Source organism: Heterodontus francisci, chromosome 12 (genome assembly GCF_036365525.1).
Source record: "Heterodontus francisci isolate sHetFra1 chromosome 12, sHetFra1.hap1, whole genome shotgun sequence".
Classification (NCBI taxonomy): domain Eukaryota; kingdom Metazoa; phylum Chordata; class Chondrichthyes; order Heterodontiformes; family Heterodontidae; genus Heterodontus; species Heterodontus francisci.
The window spans coordinates 96,977,348-96,994,817 of record NC_090382.1 but is presented as its reverse complement, the minus strand read 5'-3'; the positions used below and the strand labels follow the sequence as shown (position 1 = coordinate 96,994,817).

At 40.7% G+C, this 17,470-nt stretch overlaps 1 protein-coding gene across 1 annotated transcript; it reads left to right on the top strand.

Moving 5' to 3' along the window:
- Positions 1–1,947: 1,947 nt before the first annotated feature.
- LOC137376001 (signal peptidase complex subunit 3-like) lies at positions 1,948–17,259 on the top strand. Its single transcript, XM_068043893.1, has 5 exons — positions 1,948–2,118; positions 7,417–7,483; positions 9,884–9,958; positions 10,258–10,373; positions 17,007–17,259. The coding sequence occupies exons 1-5, from the start codon at positions 1,976–1,978 to the stop codon at positions 17,137–17,139; spliced, it is 534 nt and encodes a 177-aa protein (XP_067899994.1). The 5' UTR covers positions 1,948–1,975; the 3' UTR covers positions 17,140–17,259.
- The last annotated feature ends 211 nt before the right edge of the window (positions 17,260–17,470 follow it).

Sequence of the window (17,470 nt, the reverse complement as noted above, 5' to 3'; positions counted from 1 at the left end):
GCTCAGACTGGGAAATGCTCTCAGGAAAAATAAAAATAAACTTCAGATGGGGCAAACATGATCCTTTTTTTAAAATTCCATTTTTACCTCCCAGAAAGTTTGCCCAGAGACGTAGACACTTAATTGCAAAACTGCATTTTTTGTCTTTTTATTTTTTTTCTTCAAAAAGGTTTCCTAATTATTCATTTGTGATACAAAATACTGATATTTTACACACATTCCAGTAGCCTGTTTTCATCATTCTTGGCCATGGATGGAGATAGAGAATCCGTTACAAGAGCAAAATACTGCAGATGCTGGAAATCTGAAATAAAGACAGAACATGATTGAAACACTCAGCAGGTGTGACAGCACCTGTGGAGACAGAAACAGAGTCCACACATCAGGTCAATAACTTGATCAGAACAGATGAAGTGTGACTATTTCTCTCACCACAGTTGCTGCCAGATGCGCTGAGTGTTTCCAGCATTTTCTGTATTTTATATGCGAGAAACTTTTCCCTGACCTCTGATCTCCATTTCCATCCATGGTCAGGAATTATATCCTTGCCTTTCAAGTGTCCTGAATCGTCTCATCTATTCGTTAAAAAAAAATGGTGTTGATATATCACTATGAAGACTTTTTAAAATCTTTTTCTTATGCTTCCTATGGAAGGGTTGGGGTGGGGTGGGGTGGGGTGGTGGGGTGCAGTAGAGTTCAGAACCCACATCACAAATAAAGTGATCTTGGAACTATAGGCTATATCACAGTAATTATGTTTCCCTTTTTGCTAGATAGCAAAAGAACAAAATGGAGTTCAGGTGAAAGTATTGAACAGTGAAATGTGCTGTATCTTGGTATACTGGGTGCATGGATCTGGAATAAGAAGAGCTAGAAAAAAGTATATTTTAATTTTTAAACTGCAATTGCTGATGTAATATTGGCTGTATTTTTACAAGTCAAAGGGGAAATCATGTATCACTGGCTGCTTGCGTCATGTTGAGGAAGGTAAATTTATGGTGCACTGTTGCCATGCAATTCCATATATGTATATGTCCAGCTAAGATTACTGATGAGAGATCAGTTCGAAAGAAGTTAGATGCAAATGCTACTTTGGATGTCTTTAAGGTATTTTTTAACCATGTAAAATCAGCTTAAATGCTGTACTCAAGCATCTCAGTTGTTGAGAGACATTCTATTAACCTCAAGTGAGCAATGGAAGACTACTTCAAACTGATCAATTTTTTTCAGGGTCAATTGTGTAACCCTTTTACTTTTAAAGTCTTCACATTTGCAGCTTTGTCTTGGACACAAGTGGCAGACCTGCTTTTACATTTGCACTGCTGATCTTGTCACAAACCGCGCAAGGTTTGATTCAGGCTAGCGTATGCTTTTTGACAGATCGAATATCACACACTAGTTATTCATTGATTCTATTCATTGTATGCCTGACTGAAATCTCAGGAATTATACTTGGAATGTATCTGAATCACTGGACTGAGTGTTTTGTTGCATTAACTATTATCTTGCAGCAATAATAGTGACTGATCTGTTAAGCCTTGCTCATGTCCAGTGTCATTCATTTTAATTCACACTTATAACCTATTGTATTGTGCTTATGTGTGTACCCTGGAAAAAATAACAGTTACAGATGTTTAAATGTGTTTGTAATTTGTCATTTTTGTTGATCACATCTCACTCCTTTTCTTTGCTGGAAAACAGGCTTTCTAGAATGCACCCCATCCAAAATGAATGTCATTACTGGCTTGCTGGTACGTTAATAAGGAGTTTCATAAAATGTCATTAGCGTATTTGGGGATCTGAATGTTAAGGGGAGGGAAAGAGGGAGGTCTGTGATCGAGCAGGTAGGTGCAAGACAAAACTTCAGAGATACGGGGGCAAGGAGGGGGCTGGGAACCTTTATTTCGAGTTGCAGCGGTTGAGCCGGAGTGTTTGTGTGCTGGGGCCGGATGCAGACCTCGTCACTACAGGGAAGATGAACAATCTGATGTCGCGGTTCAACTCGCTGTTTGCCTTCACGCTGATGGTGATGGCGGCGCTGACCTTCCTGGTGTTCCTGAGTACAGTATTCCAGCAGGCCCGGGTACCAGTCAGCATCCGTGTGAGCGGCGTCTCTCTGTGAGTGTGGGAGCTGCAACAGGGGAGGGGCCGAGGGATCATGAGTGATCACCTTGTGGGTGCACTTATTTACTCTGTGTAGACGGTGGAAACTTGGCCATGGCTCTTAGTTATAACCTAACACAATTGACAGTTATCAGGAAAAGGCTGGGGCACTGTTCTCAGACCTCCCAACTGTATACCTCCCTCTTTCTCTCCCCTTAAGATTCAGATCCCCAAATACGCTCTTTTTCTTATTCCAGATCCATGCACCCAGTATACCAAGATACAGCACATTTCACTGTTCAAAACTTTCACCTGAAATCCATTTTGTTCTTTTGCTATCTGTCACTGTTCTCTGGAAAAGAGAAGGCTGAGGGGTGACCTAAAGCAGGTAGGTCTTCAAAATTGTGAAGGATAGGGTAGACGGAGAGAAGATGCTTCTATTTGTGGGGAGTCCAAAACTCCGAGGCCATAAATATAACTCCAATAAAGAAGTCAGGAGAAATATCATTACCCAGAGAGTGGTTAGAATGTGGAACTTGCTATCCAATGGAATAGTTGAGGCACATAGCATAGATGCGAAGGGGAAGCTAGGTAAGCATATGAGGGAGAAAGAAATAGAAGGATATGCTGGTAGAGAGTTAGATGAAGTGGGATGGCCTGTTTCTGGGCATTGTATCTGTATTTTTTGATTAACACCTGTTCAGCTGGCTTATTTTCTCATCTATTTTATCTTCATTTTGTCCCCTCTGATAGCCCAATCTTTAACAATTTGTTACTTTTTGATATTCCAGTCATTAATTACATACTGCCTTTCATGTATATCTCAATTTATAGTACTATTCTGACTGGGGACAGATAGTAGAAATTGTGGCATAACTCTTTAATTATATTTAAGAAAATTTACAGCAATAAGTTATATTTATTTAGTGCCGTTTGTGTAACCAAAGATAGTTTACAAGCAGCGGGCATTGAGCAGGAGGTATGAGTGAAATGATAAGTGATCAGAAGCACAAAAAGGTACATTTTGAGAATAAAGAGAGTTCAGGCAAGGCAATGAAGTTTGAGACATGAGATGCAGAGTTCAGGGACATGGTGGCTGAACACCCATGGTGAAACAGCAGACAGGGCAAGGCGCCATGTGACCCAGTGCTGGAAGAGCAGAGTGTGTGTAATAGAACGTAGAGCTGGAGAAAATTGCAGAGGTAAGATAGAGCAAGGCCGTGGAGGAATTTTGAAATTGATCTGCCTACGGACAGGGAGCCAGTAGAGATGAAAGATGTGGATGGTGGTTGTATAGGAAAAGATGAAGTCTACAGAATTCTAGATGAATTGGACTTTTTGTAGGTTGGAAAAGTAAAATCAAACTTTGAGGTGACAAAGGTGCATATGAAGGTTTTGCCCACAGTGGGAATCTAGGCAAGTGATGTTTAGTTAGGTGGCTTTGGTATTGCATCAGTGTAGGATTTGAAGCTGAGCTGGTGCTGAGGAGAATACTGATTGCTAACCTATTGCTTCAGACTGTGTGGACTTTTTATTAAATAATACTATCGCACTGGCCTTGCTTTTAGATTCATTGAAATGTTACGGCACAGAAGGAGGCCATTCAGCCCGACATGTTTGCGCTGGCTGAAAAAACTAGCCGCCCAATCTAATCCCACTTTCCAGCACCTGGTCCGTAGCCTTGCAGGTTACAGCACTTCAGATGCATGTCCAGTTACCTTTTTAAAGAGTTGAGGGTCTCTGCCTTCACCAACGATCCGGGCAGTGAAATCCAGACACCCACCACCCTCTGGATGAAAAAGGTTTTCCTCATGTCCCCTCCACTCCTTTTACCAATCACCTTAAATCTGTGCCCTCTGATAATTGACCTCTCCGCTCGGGGAAACAGGTCCTTCCTGTCTACTTATCTCAGCCCCTTATAATTTAGTACACCTCAATTAAGTCACCCCTCAGACTCCTCTGTTATAAAGAAAACAACCCTAGCCGATCCAATCTTTCCTCATAGCTGCAACTTTCGAGTCTTGGCAACATTCTTGTAAATCTCTTCTGTACTCTCTCCAGAGCAATTATGTCCTTCCTGTAACGTGGTGACCAGAACTGTACGCAATACTCCAGCTGTGGCCTAACCAGCGTTTTATACAGTTCCAGCATTACATCCCTGCTTTTGTATTCTATACCTCGGCCAATAAAGGAAAGCATTCCATATGCCGCCTTAACCACTCTATCTACCTGTCATGCCACCTTCAGGGACCTGTGGACATGCACTCCAAGGTGTCTTACTTCTTCTACCCCTCAGTATCCTCCCTTCTATTGTGTATTCCCTTGCTTTGTTTGCCCTCCCCAAATGCATTACCTCACACATCTCTGGATTGAATTCCATTTGCCACTTTTCCGCCCACTCAACCAAAGCATTGATATTATTCTGGAGTCTACAGCTATCCTCTTTTGCTTAATAATAAAAGCAAAATACTGAAGATGCTGGAAATCTGAAACAAAAACAAAAAGTGCTGGAAAAACTCAGCAGGTCTGGCAGCATCTGCGGAGAGAGGTTTTGCGTAATGTTGTCTTAGTTTTTCATTATAATGATTCATATTATACTTGGCAGTCGGTACATAACTTTCAGTTTAGTGCATTTTGGGAAAACCAGACCATTTTTTCAAATCTTTTCCTATTTTGATGTACTGGGTTTTCCAGCCCATCAATCAGCATCCAGGATTGAAAAAGGTGCTAATCATTGCTGAGTTCTGATGCAAGGTCATCAACCTGAAACATTAACTCTATTTCTTTCCCCACAGATACTGTCAGACCTGCTGAGTATTTCCAATCATTGCTGAAGTGTTTGGAGCAGATGGGAGCAGTGTTTGTGATTGATATTAACCGAGCACCTCCGTGTTGGGTTCATTGATGTTGCTGGAGAATAGTACAAACTAGGAAGTTTAAGAAATTAGTATTGTTCCCTGACTACAAAGGGAAATACTTGAAAGTATTTTCCCCTGAACCTAGCTTCTTCGATGTATTTCAGTCTTGGTGTTCTTGTGTTTTATTCATGAGTATTCTTGTTTTCTATTCATATTAACTGGCTATGCTCCTTCTTGTCACCTGATCCTTTAATCCTCTTATTTTGCAGTATATTTTACTCAATTGGTCCATAATTTCAAATATTATAAAAAAGATAATTTAGAGAATGACACACTATGCTTCAAAACTGGTTGCCAGAAGACATTTTGTTGTAATTTTGGATCATCATAATGACTTGTTCCGCTAGCAAGAATGGAATAGAAAAGGAAATTTATGCTCGTTCAGGTGTATGAAATATTTTACTCATGTTTTTTCCCCAATATACTGTTTCTATATGTGCAAACTTCATAAACTCTGTAAATCGTAAGAATTTATAAACTTAGGCCTTTGACAAGGTCCCGCATGGTAGGCTGGTCCAGAAGGTTCGAACACATGGGATCCAGGGTGAGCTAGCAAATTGGATACAAAATTGGCTTGGTGATTGGAGGCAGAGGTTGGTAGTGGAGGGTTGTTTTTCAGATTGGAGGCCAGTGACCAGTGGTGTGCCACAGGGATCGGTGCTGGGCCCTGTTGTTTGTCATATATATTAATGACTTGGATGTGTATGTAAGGGGCATGATTAGTAAGTTTGCAGATGACACCAAAATTGGTGGTATAGTGGACAGTGAAGAAGGTTGTCTAAGGTTACAACAGGATATAGCTCAACTGGGAAAGTGAGCAAGGGAGTGGCAAATGGAATTTAATGCAGACAAGTGTGAAGTGATGCATTTTGGGAAGTTAAACCAGGCCAGGACATATACAGTGAATGGCAGGGCCCTGGGGAGTGTTGTTGAGCAGAGAGACCTTGGGGTGCAAGTACATAGCTCCCTGAAAGTGGCAACTCAGGTAGACAGGGTGGTGAAGAAGGCGTATGGCATGCTTGCCTTCATCGGCCGAGGCACTGAGTCCAAGAGTTGGGACGTCATGTTACAGTTGTACATAATGTTGGTTAGGCCGCTTTTGGAGTACTGTGTGCAGTTCTGGTCACCGCACTACAGGAAAGATGTGATTAAGCTAGAGAGGGTGCAGAAAAGATTCACAAGGATGTTGCCTGGTTTGGAGGGCTTGAGTTATAAAGAGAGATTGGATAGGTTGGGTCTGTTTTCCCTGGAGTGAAGGAGGCTGAGAGGAGACATGATAGAGGTATATAAAATTATGAGAAGCATAGATAGGGTAGATAGCCAGAGTCTGTTTCCTATGGTAGGGGTGACTAAAACTAGAGGGCATAGATTTAAGGTGAGAGGGAGGAGCTTTAAAGGGGATCAAAGGGGTAAATTTTTCACACAAAGAATAGTGGGTATCTGGAATGAGCTGCCTGAGGAGGTGTGGAGGCAGGAACAGTAGCGACATTTAAGAGGCATCTGGACAGGTGCTTAATTGAGCAAGGCATAGAGGGATATGGAATTAATGCAGGCAGGTGGGATAAATATAGATAGGCATTATGGTCGGCATGGACGCGGTGGGCCGAAGGGCCTGTTTCTATGCTGTACGACTCTATGCTTTAAATATACACCCATTACTTTTACATACTGTGTGGCAAAAAATTCCCTTGGAATCCGTACAGTAATGACGACACAATTGTTACTCTTTTCAGTGTGAACGTCATCATGCATGAACGATGCCGCTGCACGGATTTGATTGGTGAGCCCGGATTACAGCACCAGGTGTCAATTTAAGCAAGGTATTACATGAGCTTTGCTATCGCAGTTTATAATATCAGAACTGATTGAATTACTACCTAGTGGCTCCCTACCAGCCAACACCTATCTTGTATTCACATTGTGAGTACCAATGATATTTCACAGCAGTGAAAATAACTCTTATTATAGTATGAAAGTATCTGTAGCAGCTACCAGTGTGTGGTGCACGCTGTTTGTCTCTTTGCCACAAGTGCAAAGAAGTACAACACTAGCACAAATCCTAAAGCCTCTTCACCCTGGAAAATTCTGCAAAATGGCTGAATAACTTCTCACTTTTAAAAACATTCCTGTTGCCTTTTCTGTATTTAAACTGTAATGGGTGTATACTAGAACATTGCCTAGGTAGTGATAGGCTAACCGGTTTTTCACCCCTAAAGTAAGATTTTCTGGATTGTATATCTTTCACAGTATAAAAAAAAATGCTTCAAGTGTGTGAAATGGTAAATTAAAGCTTCATCTGCTTTAAATGTAAAGAATATAAGAGCATAGTGCTGGGGGGAGGGGAAAAGGTAGAGTGTTGTTTGTGTTTTGGAGTACTTTTTTGTTTCTATTTCAGAAAAAAATACGAAGACTATACTGGAAACTATGATTTAGGATCAGTAAATTTTAGTGTCTATGTTGATATCCTTTTTGTGCTTGATTCACTGTTATGCTCATCAAGATGAGGATTTGACACTTTCCATTTCCGGGAATCCCAGGTTAGGTAATGAACGGCCAGATGAAAAAGACTACGGTCCATTGAGTTTGCCTTCTACCATCCTGTTAGTCACATTGTACCACAATAATGATGATGCTGTCTAATCATGGCAATTAGTCTACAACAGACCCCGACATAGAAACATACAAAATCGCAAAAGACCGGCTGTTCCATCGAGTCTGCCTCGCACAACCTGCAACATGTGAAGCATCAATATCCACCTGCCCACCATCAGTCTTATATCTCCTGTGAAAAATATTAAAGAAGGAAAAAAAAAATCAAAGGCTAACCAGGGCAAAAAAAAAACTGTTTCCACTAGCAGGAGGGTCAGTAACCAGAAGAAACAGATAAAATGACCAAAAAAATCCAGAGGAGCAATGAGGAGACATTTTGTAATGCAGCAGTTTGTTAGGATGTGGAATGCACTACTTGAAAAGGTTGTGGAAACAGATTCAATAGCATCTTTCAAAAGGAATTAGCTGAAAAAGAGAAAATTGCAGACCTAATGCAAAACAATAGTGGAGTGGGATTAATTGGATTGGTCCTTAAAGATGCGGCACAAACACAGTGAACCAAATGACCTCATCTTGTGCTCTATGATTCGGTGAGGTGAAGAAACCCCCAACTGTGGAAATCTTTGGGAATCAAAGGTCCAAAGTCACCTGTTCTTCCCAAGCATGTTACATTTACCATGTCAAATTATTCATACTGTACCCCAAAATATTTTCTGAAAGAAATGTAACTCATTTGCATTTAATCATATTGAATGATTCAATACAATTTTCTTCCACTATATTCCTAGAGAGCCAGTTCCATAGATTTACCACTCCCTCATTGAATTAACATAGGTGCACAGTGAAGCTGTCCATACCGCATACCTCAGCCCAAACTCAAGAACATCCCTTAATGCACCAGTGTAATGTTTTTCCTTTCACACTCCAGCCATTCCATGTGATTTTGGATTGGTAATGTAAATTTAGCAGTATTTAATGCTGAATAATGGTTGATTTTTGGCTGCAAAACAAATCGGAGATCAAATTTAGAATGCCCAAACTGGCTTCACGTAAGGCCCTTACGGTCAGCAGACAGAAGAGAGGTTTGGGTGGGCTTTGAATCAAGGTGCAAGAAGTAGAAAGAGCAGTATCTAGCCCCCTTCACCACCAAATTCCCTTAACCTTTTCAAATTCTCTAATATCTTTTTTGTTATCCCATTTTCTGCTTGTTCTCTGTCTTCCTTGAGAGTAGATCACTGCAACAGTCATCCTTGGCTGCTCTTGTGCACCTGAGCAGTTGTTTTGACAGAAACATGTGTTAAGACTATGTGAGAAAGGTGTCCAGGGATCCCTCTCAGCCTTCACCTGGTCTTACCATAACAGGGTTTAATTTTAAACACACCGTGTTTTTAGCTCCCCCTTGGTGAATCCTTGTTCACCGCTTTCCAATTATAAGGCAAAGAAACCAGCACAAACAGGTTTTCTTCGGTTTCAAGAGGAAAAGTTGAAATTTATTAAACTTGAAGTTAAACTCTAATTAGGTTGATGCCTATGGATGCATGACATGCCCACGCTAGCATGCATACATAGTATACACATGCAAATAGAGACAGAAAAGAACTGAAGAAAAATAAAGTGGAAAAATTTGAGGCAATATATGAAGAGTCTTTGGTATGGTTCTTCGAGCTCACTGTAGAGTTCTTGATTGTAGGTAGATCTTGCTTTTTGTTGGGGCCTAGTATTCTTCTTAAACCTTGTTTGCTAGAGGAGACTTTTCTCTCTTGGGGTTCATGTGTCTTCAGTGGATTCAGAGGCTTGTGAGAAAGAGGTGGGAGCAGACAGGAAAGATCTTCTCAGTCCAGGAGCAAACAGTCTTTCTGAGTTCAAACCCTCTGGGGCTAGTTCAAAAGAAACCCTGGAACAGCCAGTTAATCATGTGACCAGCTGGTATAACCAGTCTTGGCCCTGGTGGATTGTATCCTCCTTAGCAGGCCCTGGAATGCGCTTCCTCACCTTCGATGTCTGTTAGTATGTAAATGTTTTTTTCCAGCCATGGAAGATCCGTTTAACAAGTCATTTCCTCACTCCAACAACAGTTAAAAATCAATGTTCATGACAAAATTGATGTGCCTCATTCTTGGCAGGTGGGGGCCTAGATAGATAGGCCCAAGAAAAGGAAAGACAGAACACAGTCTGGAAAGGATGATATTATGAGGGCATTTTATGATTCTCATTTGATGAATTGCATTCTGTCAAAGCTCTCATTGTAGTGCAGGGCTTCTATTGTATGAATTTATCCAGAACCCATATTTCCTTTAACTATTTATCTACATCTGGGCCCTGTATTTAACTGGAATGTTAAGCAGCTTTTCCTGTATCTAGCAGCAGAATATACTACAGAGAACAATGTAAGTTGATTGTGCATAGGTGTGGTGCATTGATGCTATACAGATTGCCTAAAATACATCTATTAGGATGTGCTGTTTACATATTCTGGCCTTCATGCATTATTTGCTTCAGTACTATGTTCGATCTTTTCAGTAACCTGATTCTTTTGTAATATAGCACAGCAGTATCTTACTGCTTTATTCTTTGCCTTTTAGTAACATTTACCTTCATGGTATAGTGCTGCCTTGAAATTTTTATTAATTTTTTGAAATTTGATCATTCCTCTTATGTTTTTGTTCTGTGTTAACTTACAACATAGACATTGAATCAAGTGGTTCTATGGGATAAAATCCTTCAGCGAGGAGAGAATCCTAGACTTAATCTTCATGATATGAGTCCTAAATATTTATTCTTGGATGATGGAAATGGTCTGAAGTAAGTGAAAAATATTTGTACAATTCTCCCAAGAAAATGGGAAGAGAATGTGAAAAGGTTGTTGGTGAACCTTTTTTGTTCGTTAACTGCATTTTGCTGCTGTAGAACTCAATGTTTTGGAGGGTTGGCATCTTGCATCAATCACGATCTTCAATAAAATAAGACTTTTTAATACTCTTAAGCTATAAGCTCCAGTGTCTGGAAGTTATTCTGAAATAGTTGTTTGAGTAGTATAAACTGGTAACTGTAGATCAGTTCATTGAATGATTGTCATAGGCAAACTCTTAAAATTCATAATTCGAGGTGAAATTAGTGGGAATTTATAAATGCTTGGAATAGTAAAGAAAAACCAGCATGCATTTGCTAAATCTGAGTAGCTTTTGGTAAATTTAATAGAGTTTTTGAAGTTATGTCAGTAAAGAAGATGTGGTGTCTATGGATTTTTAGAGGCCAATGGATAAGGGAAAATGGGAGGCTTGTTTAAAAAAAATCCAGTTTATAGGATAGGAAAAACAAAGCAGCATAGATAGAATGTAGGTTGATGGACAGGAAACAAAGAATTTGGGTTAAACTGTGCTGCTTGGATTGGAGAAGGGAAGTGATGTACCCCAAGGATTGGTTCTGGATCCATTTTGTACACAGTTGATTATTTGGACTTGAGAATAGGGATGCATCAAAATTTGCGGGTGACACAGAAGTAGGAGGGCAATAAAGCACTTCAGGACAATGTAAACAGATTGGAGAAATGGGAAATCAGGTGGAAGAAGCAATTTAATATGGAGAAATGTCAAGTAATAGCATCTTGCTCTACTTTCTCTCCTATCTCCCCTGTGCCCTCTCTGAGCTCAACTTGTCCATGAGATCCATCTCCTGCTCTTTTGACTCTATTTCCACAAAACTGCCGATCACCCAACTTCTCTTCCTGGTCCATTGCTAGCTGACATTTTAAATTGTTTTCTCTCTTCTTAGGCACACTTTTCAAAACTGCAGTCATTATCCCTCCTGAAGAAACCTATCCTTGACCTGTCTGGCATTGCAAATTAGCATCCTATTTTCAATCTTCTCAAATGCTTGAACGTAATGTAACTAACCAAATCTGTGTCTGTCTTTCCCTCAACTCCATATTTGAATCTCTCCAATTAGGTTTCTGTCCTGCTACAGCACTGAATCAGCCCTAATCAAAGTCACAAATGGCATCCTCTGACTGTGGTGCACTATCACAATAACCTCTAATGAGCTGACGGAATAAATAGAAACAAATGAATATGATTTGATAGCTATCACAGAGACGTGGTTGCAGGATGACCAGGACTGGAAACCCAATGTTCAAGTATATTCGACGTTCCGGAAGAATAAGCAGAAAGGAAAAGGAGGTGGGGAGCTTTGTTATTAAAGGAAGGGATCAGTGCAGTTGTGAGTAATGATATAGGTGTAATAGATCGTGATGTAGAATCAGTTTGGGTGGAAATAAGGAATAGCAAGGGAAAGAAATCACGGGTGGCAGTGATCTATAGGCCCCCGAGAAGTTGCCTCTCTGTAGGACAAAGTATTAATCAGGAAATGATGGAGGCATGTAAGAAGGGCACTACAATTATCATGGGTGATTTTAATCTGCATATAGACTGGTTAAATCAAATTGGCAAGGGTAACGTGGAAGACGAATTTGTAGAGTGCATTAGGGATTGCTTTTTAGAACAATATGTTACAGAACCTACCTGGGAACAGGCTATTTTAGATTTGGTCATGTGTAATGAGGTAGGATTAATAAGGGATCTCGTAATTAAGGATCCTGTAGGGGGAAGCAATCATAACATGGTAGCATTTCAAGTTCAGTTTGAGGCTGAGCAACTCGGGTCTCAAACCAGTGTCCTTAACTTAAACAAGAGCTATTACAGAGGTATAAAGAAAGGGTTGTCTGAAGCGGGCTGGGAAAATAGACTAAAAGGAAAGTCAGTCAATGAGCAGTGGCAGACCTTTAAGCAGATATTTAATAAAACTCAGCAAACATTTATTCTGGTCAGAAGGAAGGACTCGATGAGAACGATGAATGACCCGTGGATAACTAAGGAAGTTAAGGAGAGTATCAAATCAAAAACAAAGGCATACAAAGCGGTGTAAACTAGTGGTAGGCCAGAAGATTGGGATTTTTTAAGAAACCAGCAGCGGATGACTGAAAAACTAATAAAGAGGGAGAAAATTAATCATGAGAGCAAATTGGCAAGAAATATAAAAACAAACAGTAAGAGCTTCTACGGGTATATAAAAAGGAAGAGAGTAGCTAAAGTAAATGTGGGACCCTTAGAGGATGAGACTGGGGAATTAGTAACAGGGAATAGGGAAATGGCAGATAACTGAAACCAATATTTTGCATCGGTCTTCACGGTGGAGGACACTATAAACATCCCAACAATAATAAATGAGCAAGGTGTAAATGTGAGGGAGGAACTTATAACAATCTCTCTCACGAGGGAAAAAGTGCTTGACAAACTGATGGGACTAAAGACAGACAAGTCGCCAGGACCTGATGGCCTGCATCCAAGGGTTTTAAAAGAAGTGGTTGCAGAGATAGTAGAGGCATTGGTCGTAATATACCAAAACTCACTGGATTCCGGTAGGGTGCCAGTGATTGAAAAACCGCTAATGTGACGCCCCTATTCAAGAAAGGAGGGAGACAGAAAGCAGGAACCTATAGACCAGTTACACAGTGGGCGGCGCAGTGGTTAGCACCGCAGCCTCACAGCTCCAGTGATCCGGGTTCAATTCTGGGTACTGCCTGTGTGGAGTTTGCAAGTTCTCCCTGTGTTTGCGTGGGTTTCCTCCGGGTGCTCCGGTTTCCTCCCACATGCCAAAGACTTGCAGGTTGATAGGTAAATTGGCCATTAGCAATTGCCCCTAGTGTAGGTAGGTGGTAGGGAAATATAGGGACAGGTGGGGATGTGGTAGGAATATGGGATTAGTGTAGGATTATTATAAGTGGGTGGTTGATGGTCGGCACAGACTCGGTGGGCCGAAGGGCCTGTTTCAGTGCTGTATCTAAACTAAACTAAACAAAACAGTTAGCTGAACATCTGTCATTGGGAAAATGCTAGAGTCCTTTATTAAGGAAGAAATAGCAGGACATTTATAAAAACATGATGCAATCAAACAGAGTCAACATGGTTTTATGAAAGGGAAATCATGTTTGACAAATTTGTTAGAGTTCTTTGAGGATATAACAAGCAGAGTGGATAAAGAGAAACCTGTAGATGTAGTTTATTTGGATTTTCAGAAGGCGTTTGATAAGGTGCCACATAAAAGGTTATTACCCAAAATAAGAGCTCGGTATTGGGGGTAATGTGTCGGCATGGATTGAGGACTGGCTTACACACAGAAGGCAGAGAGTCGGGACTAATGGGTCTTTTTCAGGTTGGAAAGCCCTAACTAGTGGAGTGCCACAAGGATCGGTCCTAGAGCCTCAACTATTTGCGATCTATATTAATGATTTGGAGGAAGGGACAGAGTGTAGTGTATCCAAATTTGCTGACAATACAAAAATAGGTGGGAAGGCATGTTGTGATGAGGACACAAAGAATCTGCAAAGGGATATAGATAGGTTAAGTGAGTGGGCAAAAACTTGGCAAATGGAGTTCAATGTGGGAAAGTGTGAGGTCATCCACTTTGGTAGGAAGAATAAAAAGGCAGATTGTTAGTTAGATGGAGAAAGACTACAAAATACTGCAGCACAGAGGGATCTGGGTGTTCTTGTGCATGAAACACAAAAAGTTAGCATGCAGGTGCAGCAAGTAATGAGGAAGGCAAAAGAAATTTTGGCCTTTATTGCTAGGGGGTTAGAGTTTAAAAATAGGGAAGTCTTGTTACAACTGTACAGGGTGTTGGTGAGGCCACACCTGGAGTACTGCATACAGTTTTGGTTCACGTATTTAAGGAAGGATATACTAGCATTGGAGGCAGTTTAGAAAAGGTTACTAGGCTGATTCCTGGGATGAAGGGGTTGTCTATCAAGAACGGCTGAACAGGTTAGGCCTTTATTCATTGGAGTTTAGAAGAATGAGAGGTGATCTTATTGAAACATATAAGATTCTAAGGGGGCTTGACAGGGTAGAGAATATGTTTTCACTGGTGGGTGAATCTCGAACTACGGGACATAGTTACAGAATAAGGGGTCACACATTTAACACTGTCATGCGAAGGAATTTCTTCTCTCAGAGGGTGGTGAATCTCTGGAATTCTCTACCTCAGAGAGTTGTGGAGGCTAGGTCACTAAATGTATTTAAGGAGGAGGTAGATGGATTTTTGAAATCTCGGGGAGTTGAGGGTTATGCAGAGCAGGCCCGAAAGAGGAGTTGAGGCCTGGGACAGATCAGCCATGATCTTATTGAATGGCGGGGCAAGCTTGAGGGACTGAATGGCCTACTCCTGCTCCTATTTCTTATGTTCTCTCTAAAGGCTTTGAGACAGATGATCACATCATCTCCAACACCTCTCCTTTGTTGCCCAGCTCAGTGAGACTATTCTCACTTGGTTCCACTCTTAACTCTGCAACTATAGCCAGAGAATTTCCAGCAATAGCTTTTCTTTCTGCATCATTACCTCTGAAGTGCCCCTCCTTAGGTCCAGTTCTTCATCTACATACTGTCCCTCGGTGACATCATTTGAAAACCTGGGCTCTGCTTCCACATGTACACCGTCGACACCCAGCACTATCTCTCCACCACTTCTCTCGACTGCTTTTGTGTTGTCTGACATTCAGTCCTGGATGAGTCACAGTTTCCTGCAGTTAAACATTGGGAAAACCAAAGCCATCATCTTTCAGCCCATGCCACAAATCTCATATTCTTGCCACTGATTTCAACTCCTTAACCAGCTATTGTCTCAAATTGAACCAGACTGTTAGCGACTGCCGCATCCTTTTTGACTCTGATATGAGCTTCTGACCCCATATCCTCTCTCTCCATCACAAAAAACACCTACTTTTACCTTCAAAATTGTGTGTTTCCGTCCCTGCTTCAGCCCATTTGCTGCGAAATCCTTCATGCATGCCTTTCTCACCTCCAGACTCAACCAATCCAATGCTCCCCTGGTTGGGCTTGCATCCTCCACTCTCCATAAACTTCAGCTCTTCCAAAACTCTGCTCTAACCTGCAAAGACCACTTCAAATAGAATCTCCTGTACTCATTGATCTACATTGGTTCCTGGTTTTCCAATGTCTCAAATTAAAAATTCTCACCCTTGTGATCAAATCCCTTCATGGCATCACCACTTTCTATCTCTGTAAGCTTGTCAATCTCTAAAATCCTTTGAGAACTTGGCATTCCTTAAGTTCTGGCCCCTTGTGTTCATGAAATACCTTCATCATTGGCAGCCATTCCTTCAACCATCTCAGCCCTGAGCTCTGGAATTGCCTTCCGAAACCCCACCACGTACCTCTCTTAAGACTCTGCTTAAAAGCAGCCGATGTGAATAAGTTTTTAGTCACCTTTCTCCACCACCTTATGTTTTCTCTGGTACAATGTCAATTTTTGTCTGATTATACTTCTGCGAAGCAACTTGAAACATTTTTCTACATTAAAGTTGCTATACAAATGCAAATTTTTATTTTGGAGGAAAACAAGGAGTATAGAGTCAGTGGTGCAAATTACTATGGCTTCAGTACAGTTGCAGCTTATCTGCAGTGTTTTTGTTTATCTGGTAGTTTATCTTGCTTCTGTGTTATTATTTCTTATAATTTCTTGCCTGAATAATATGGGCTGTCAGCGTGATATTTTTTTCTGCATATTTAAGTGATCAGGAATTTGTCGTGGACATCCAGTGCAAAATAATTCACTTAAAGGGTAACTTAATCCTGTGGCACACTGACCAATTAAGTCCATAAGAGATGTGGGCATGACAGTGCAGTCTATCTTGTTATTGTGCAAACGGATGGAGTGTGTTGCGGGTAGTGGGGGCTACTAAATTTTAACAGCTTCCTGTCTAAGCTTCATTCATGATTGAGAAATTACTGTGTGGGAATTGTGACCTATAACAATAACTTGCATTTATACTGTGCCCTTAACATCATAAAACGTTACAAGTTGCTTCACAGGAGGGTTATCAAAATAGATTGGCACTAAGCCATGTAAGGAAAAATTAGGATAAGTGACCAAAAGCTTGGCCAGAAATATAGGTTTTAAGGAGCGTCTTAAAGGAGGGTAGAGAGTAGGAGAGTTTAGGGCGAGAACTACAGAGTTTAGGACCTAGGCAGCACCACTAATAGTGGAGTAATTAAAATTGGGGATGTGCGAGAGGCTAGAATTGGAGGAGTGCAGAAGTAACACCAACGTTTTTGTGACATATACTTGATAGTCCTCTATCCCTTCTACTCCATCAGTGTAATTTCATTTGTTGAAAAGGTTTATTCTAAAAACTGCGATGGACCAATAAGCATCGCTCCGTGGTGCAGGAAGAGTACTTCCCTTCTCCAGATCAGAGCAAACCAGAGGGGGATATTCTACATATCCTAATATGAATCTTAACAGTCGCATTGTCAATACCATGATTCTGGAATTGTCAGATGATTGTGAATTGAACTATGCCATTATTGCAGTTGCCATTAACATTTTTTTTAAACTTTCTTCCCCCCACCCCTCCCCCAGAGGAAATAAGAATGTATCCTTGTCCCTTTCGTGGAATATTGTTCCAAATGCTGGAATCTTGCATCTGATGCCTGCCTCTCATCAGAAAGTAATTCCATTACCTGAAAAATATGAAGAATTCAAAAGTTATTGATACAAAGAAAGGGTTGGATACAAGTCTGAACCATGAGACTATATTTGAAAAGCTTTCATTGCCATGTATAACCTATTGTAATTTAACTCAAAAATGCACATTGTTTTTAATAAAAGACTGCTGAAGAAAATACATCGCCCTTTTAATTTTATTTATTCAATTATTTTTAGTCATTATTCAGTTGTAGTTTGGTTCTTTTCATTCATAGTGAATGTTATCCTATTGCAAGAGTGGCATTAGTATAGTATTTTGGTGCAGTGTGAGAGCCAAACTGATCACATACGAACCTACAAATTCGGCCCCTCGAGCCTGCTCCGCCATGATTAGGAAC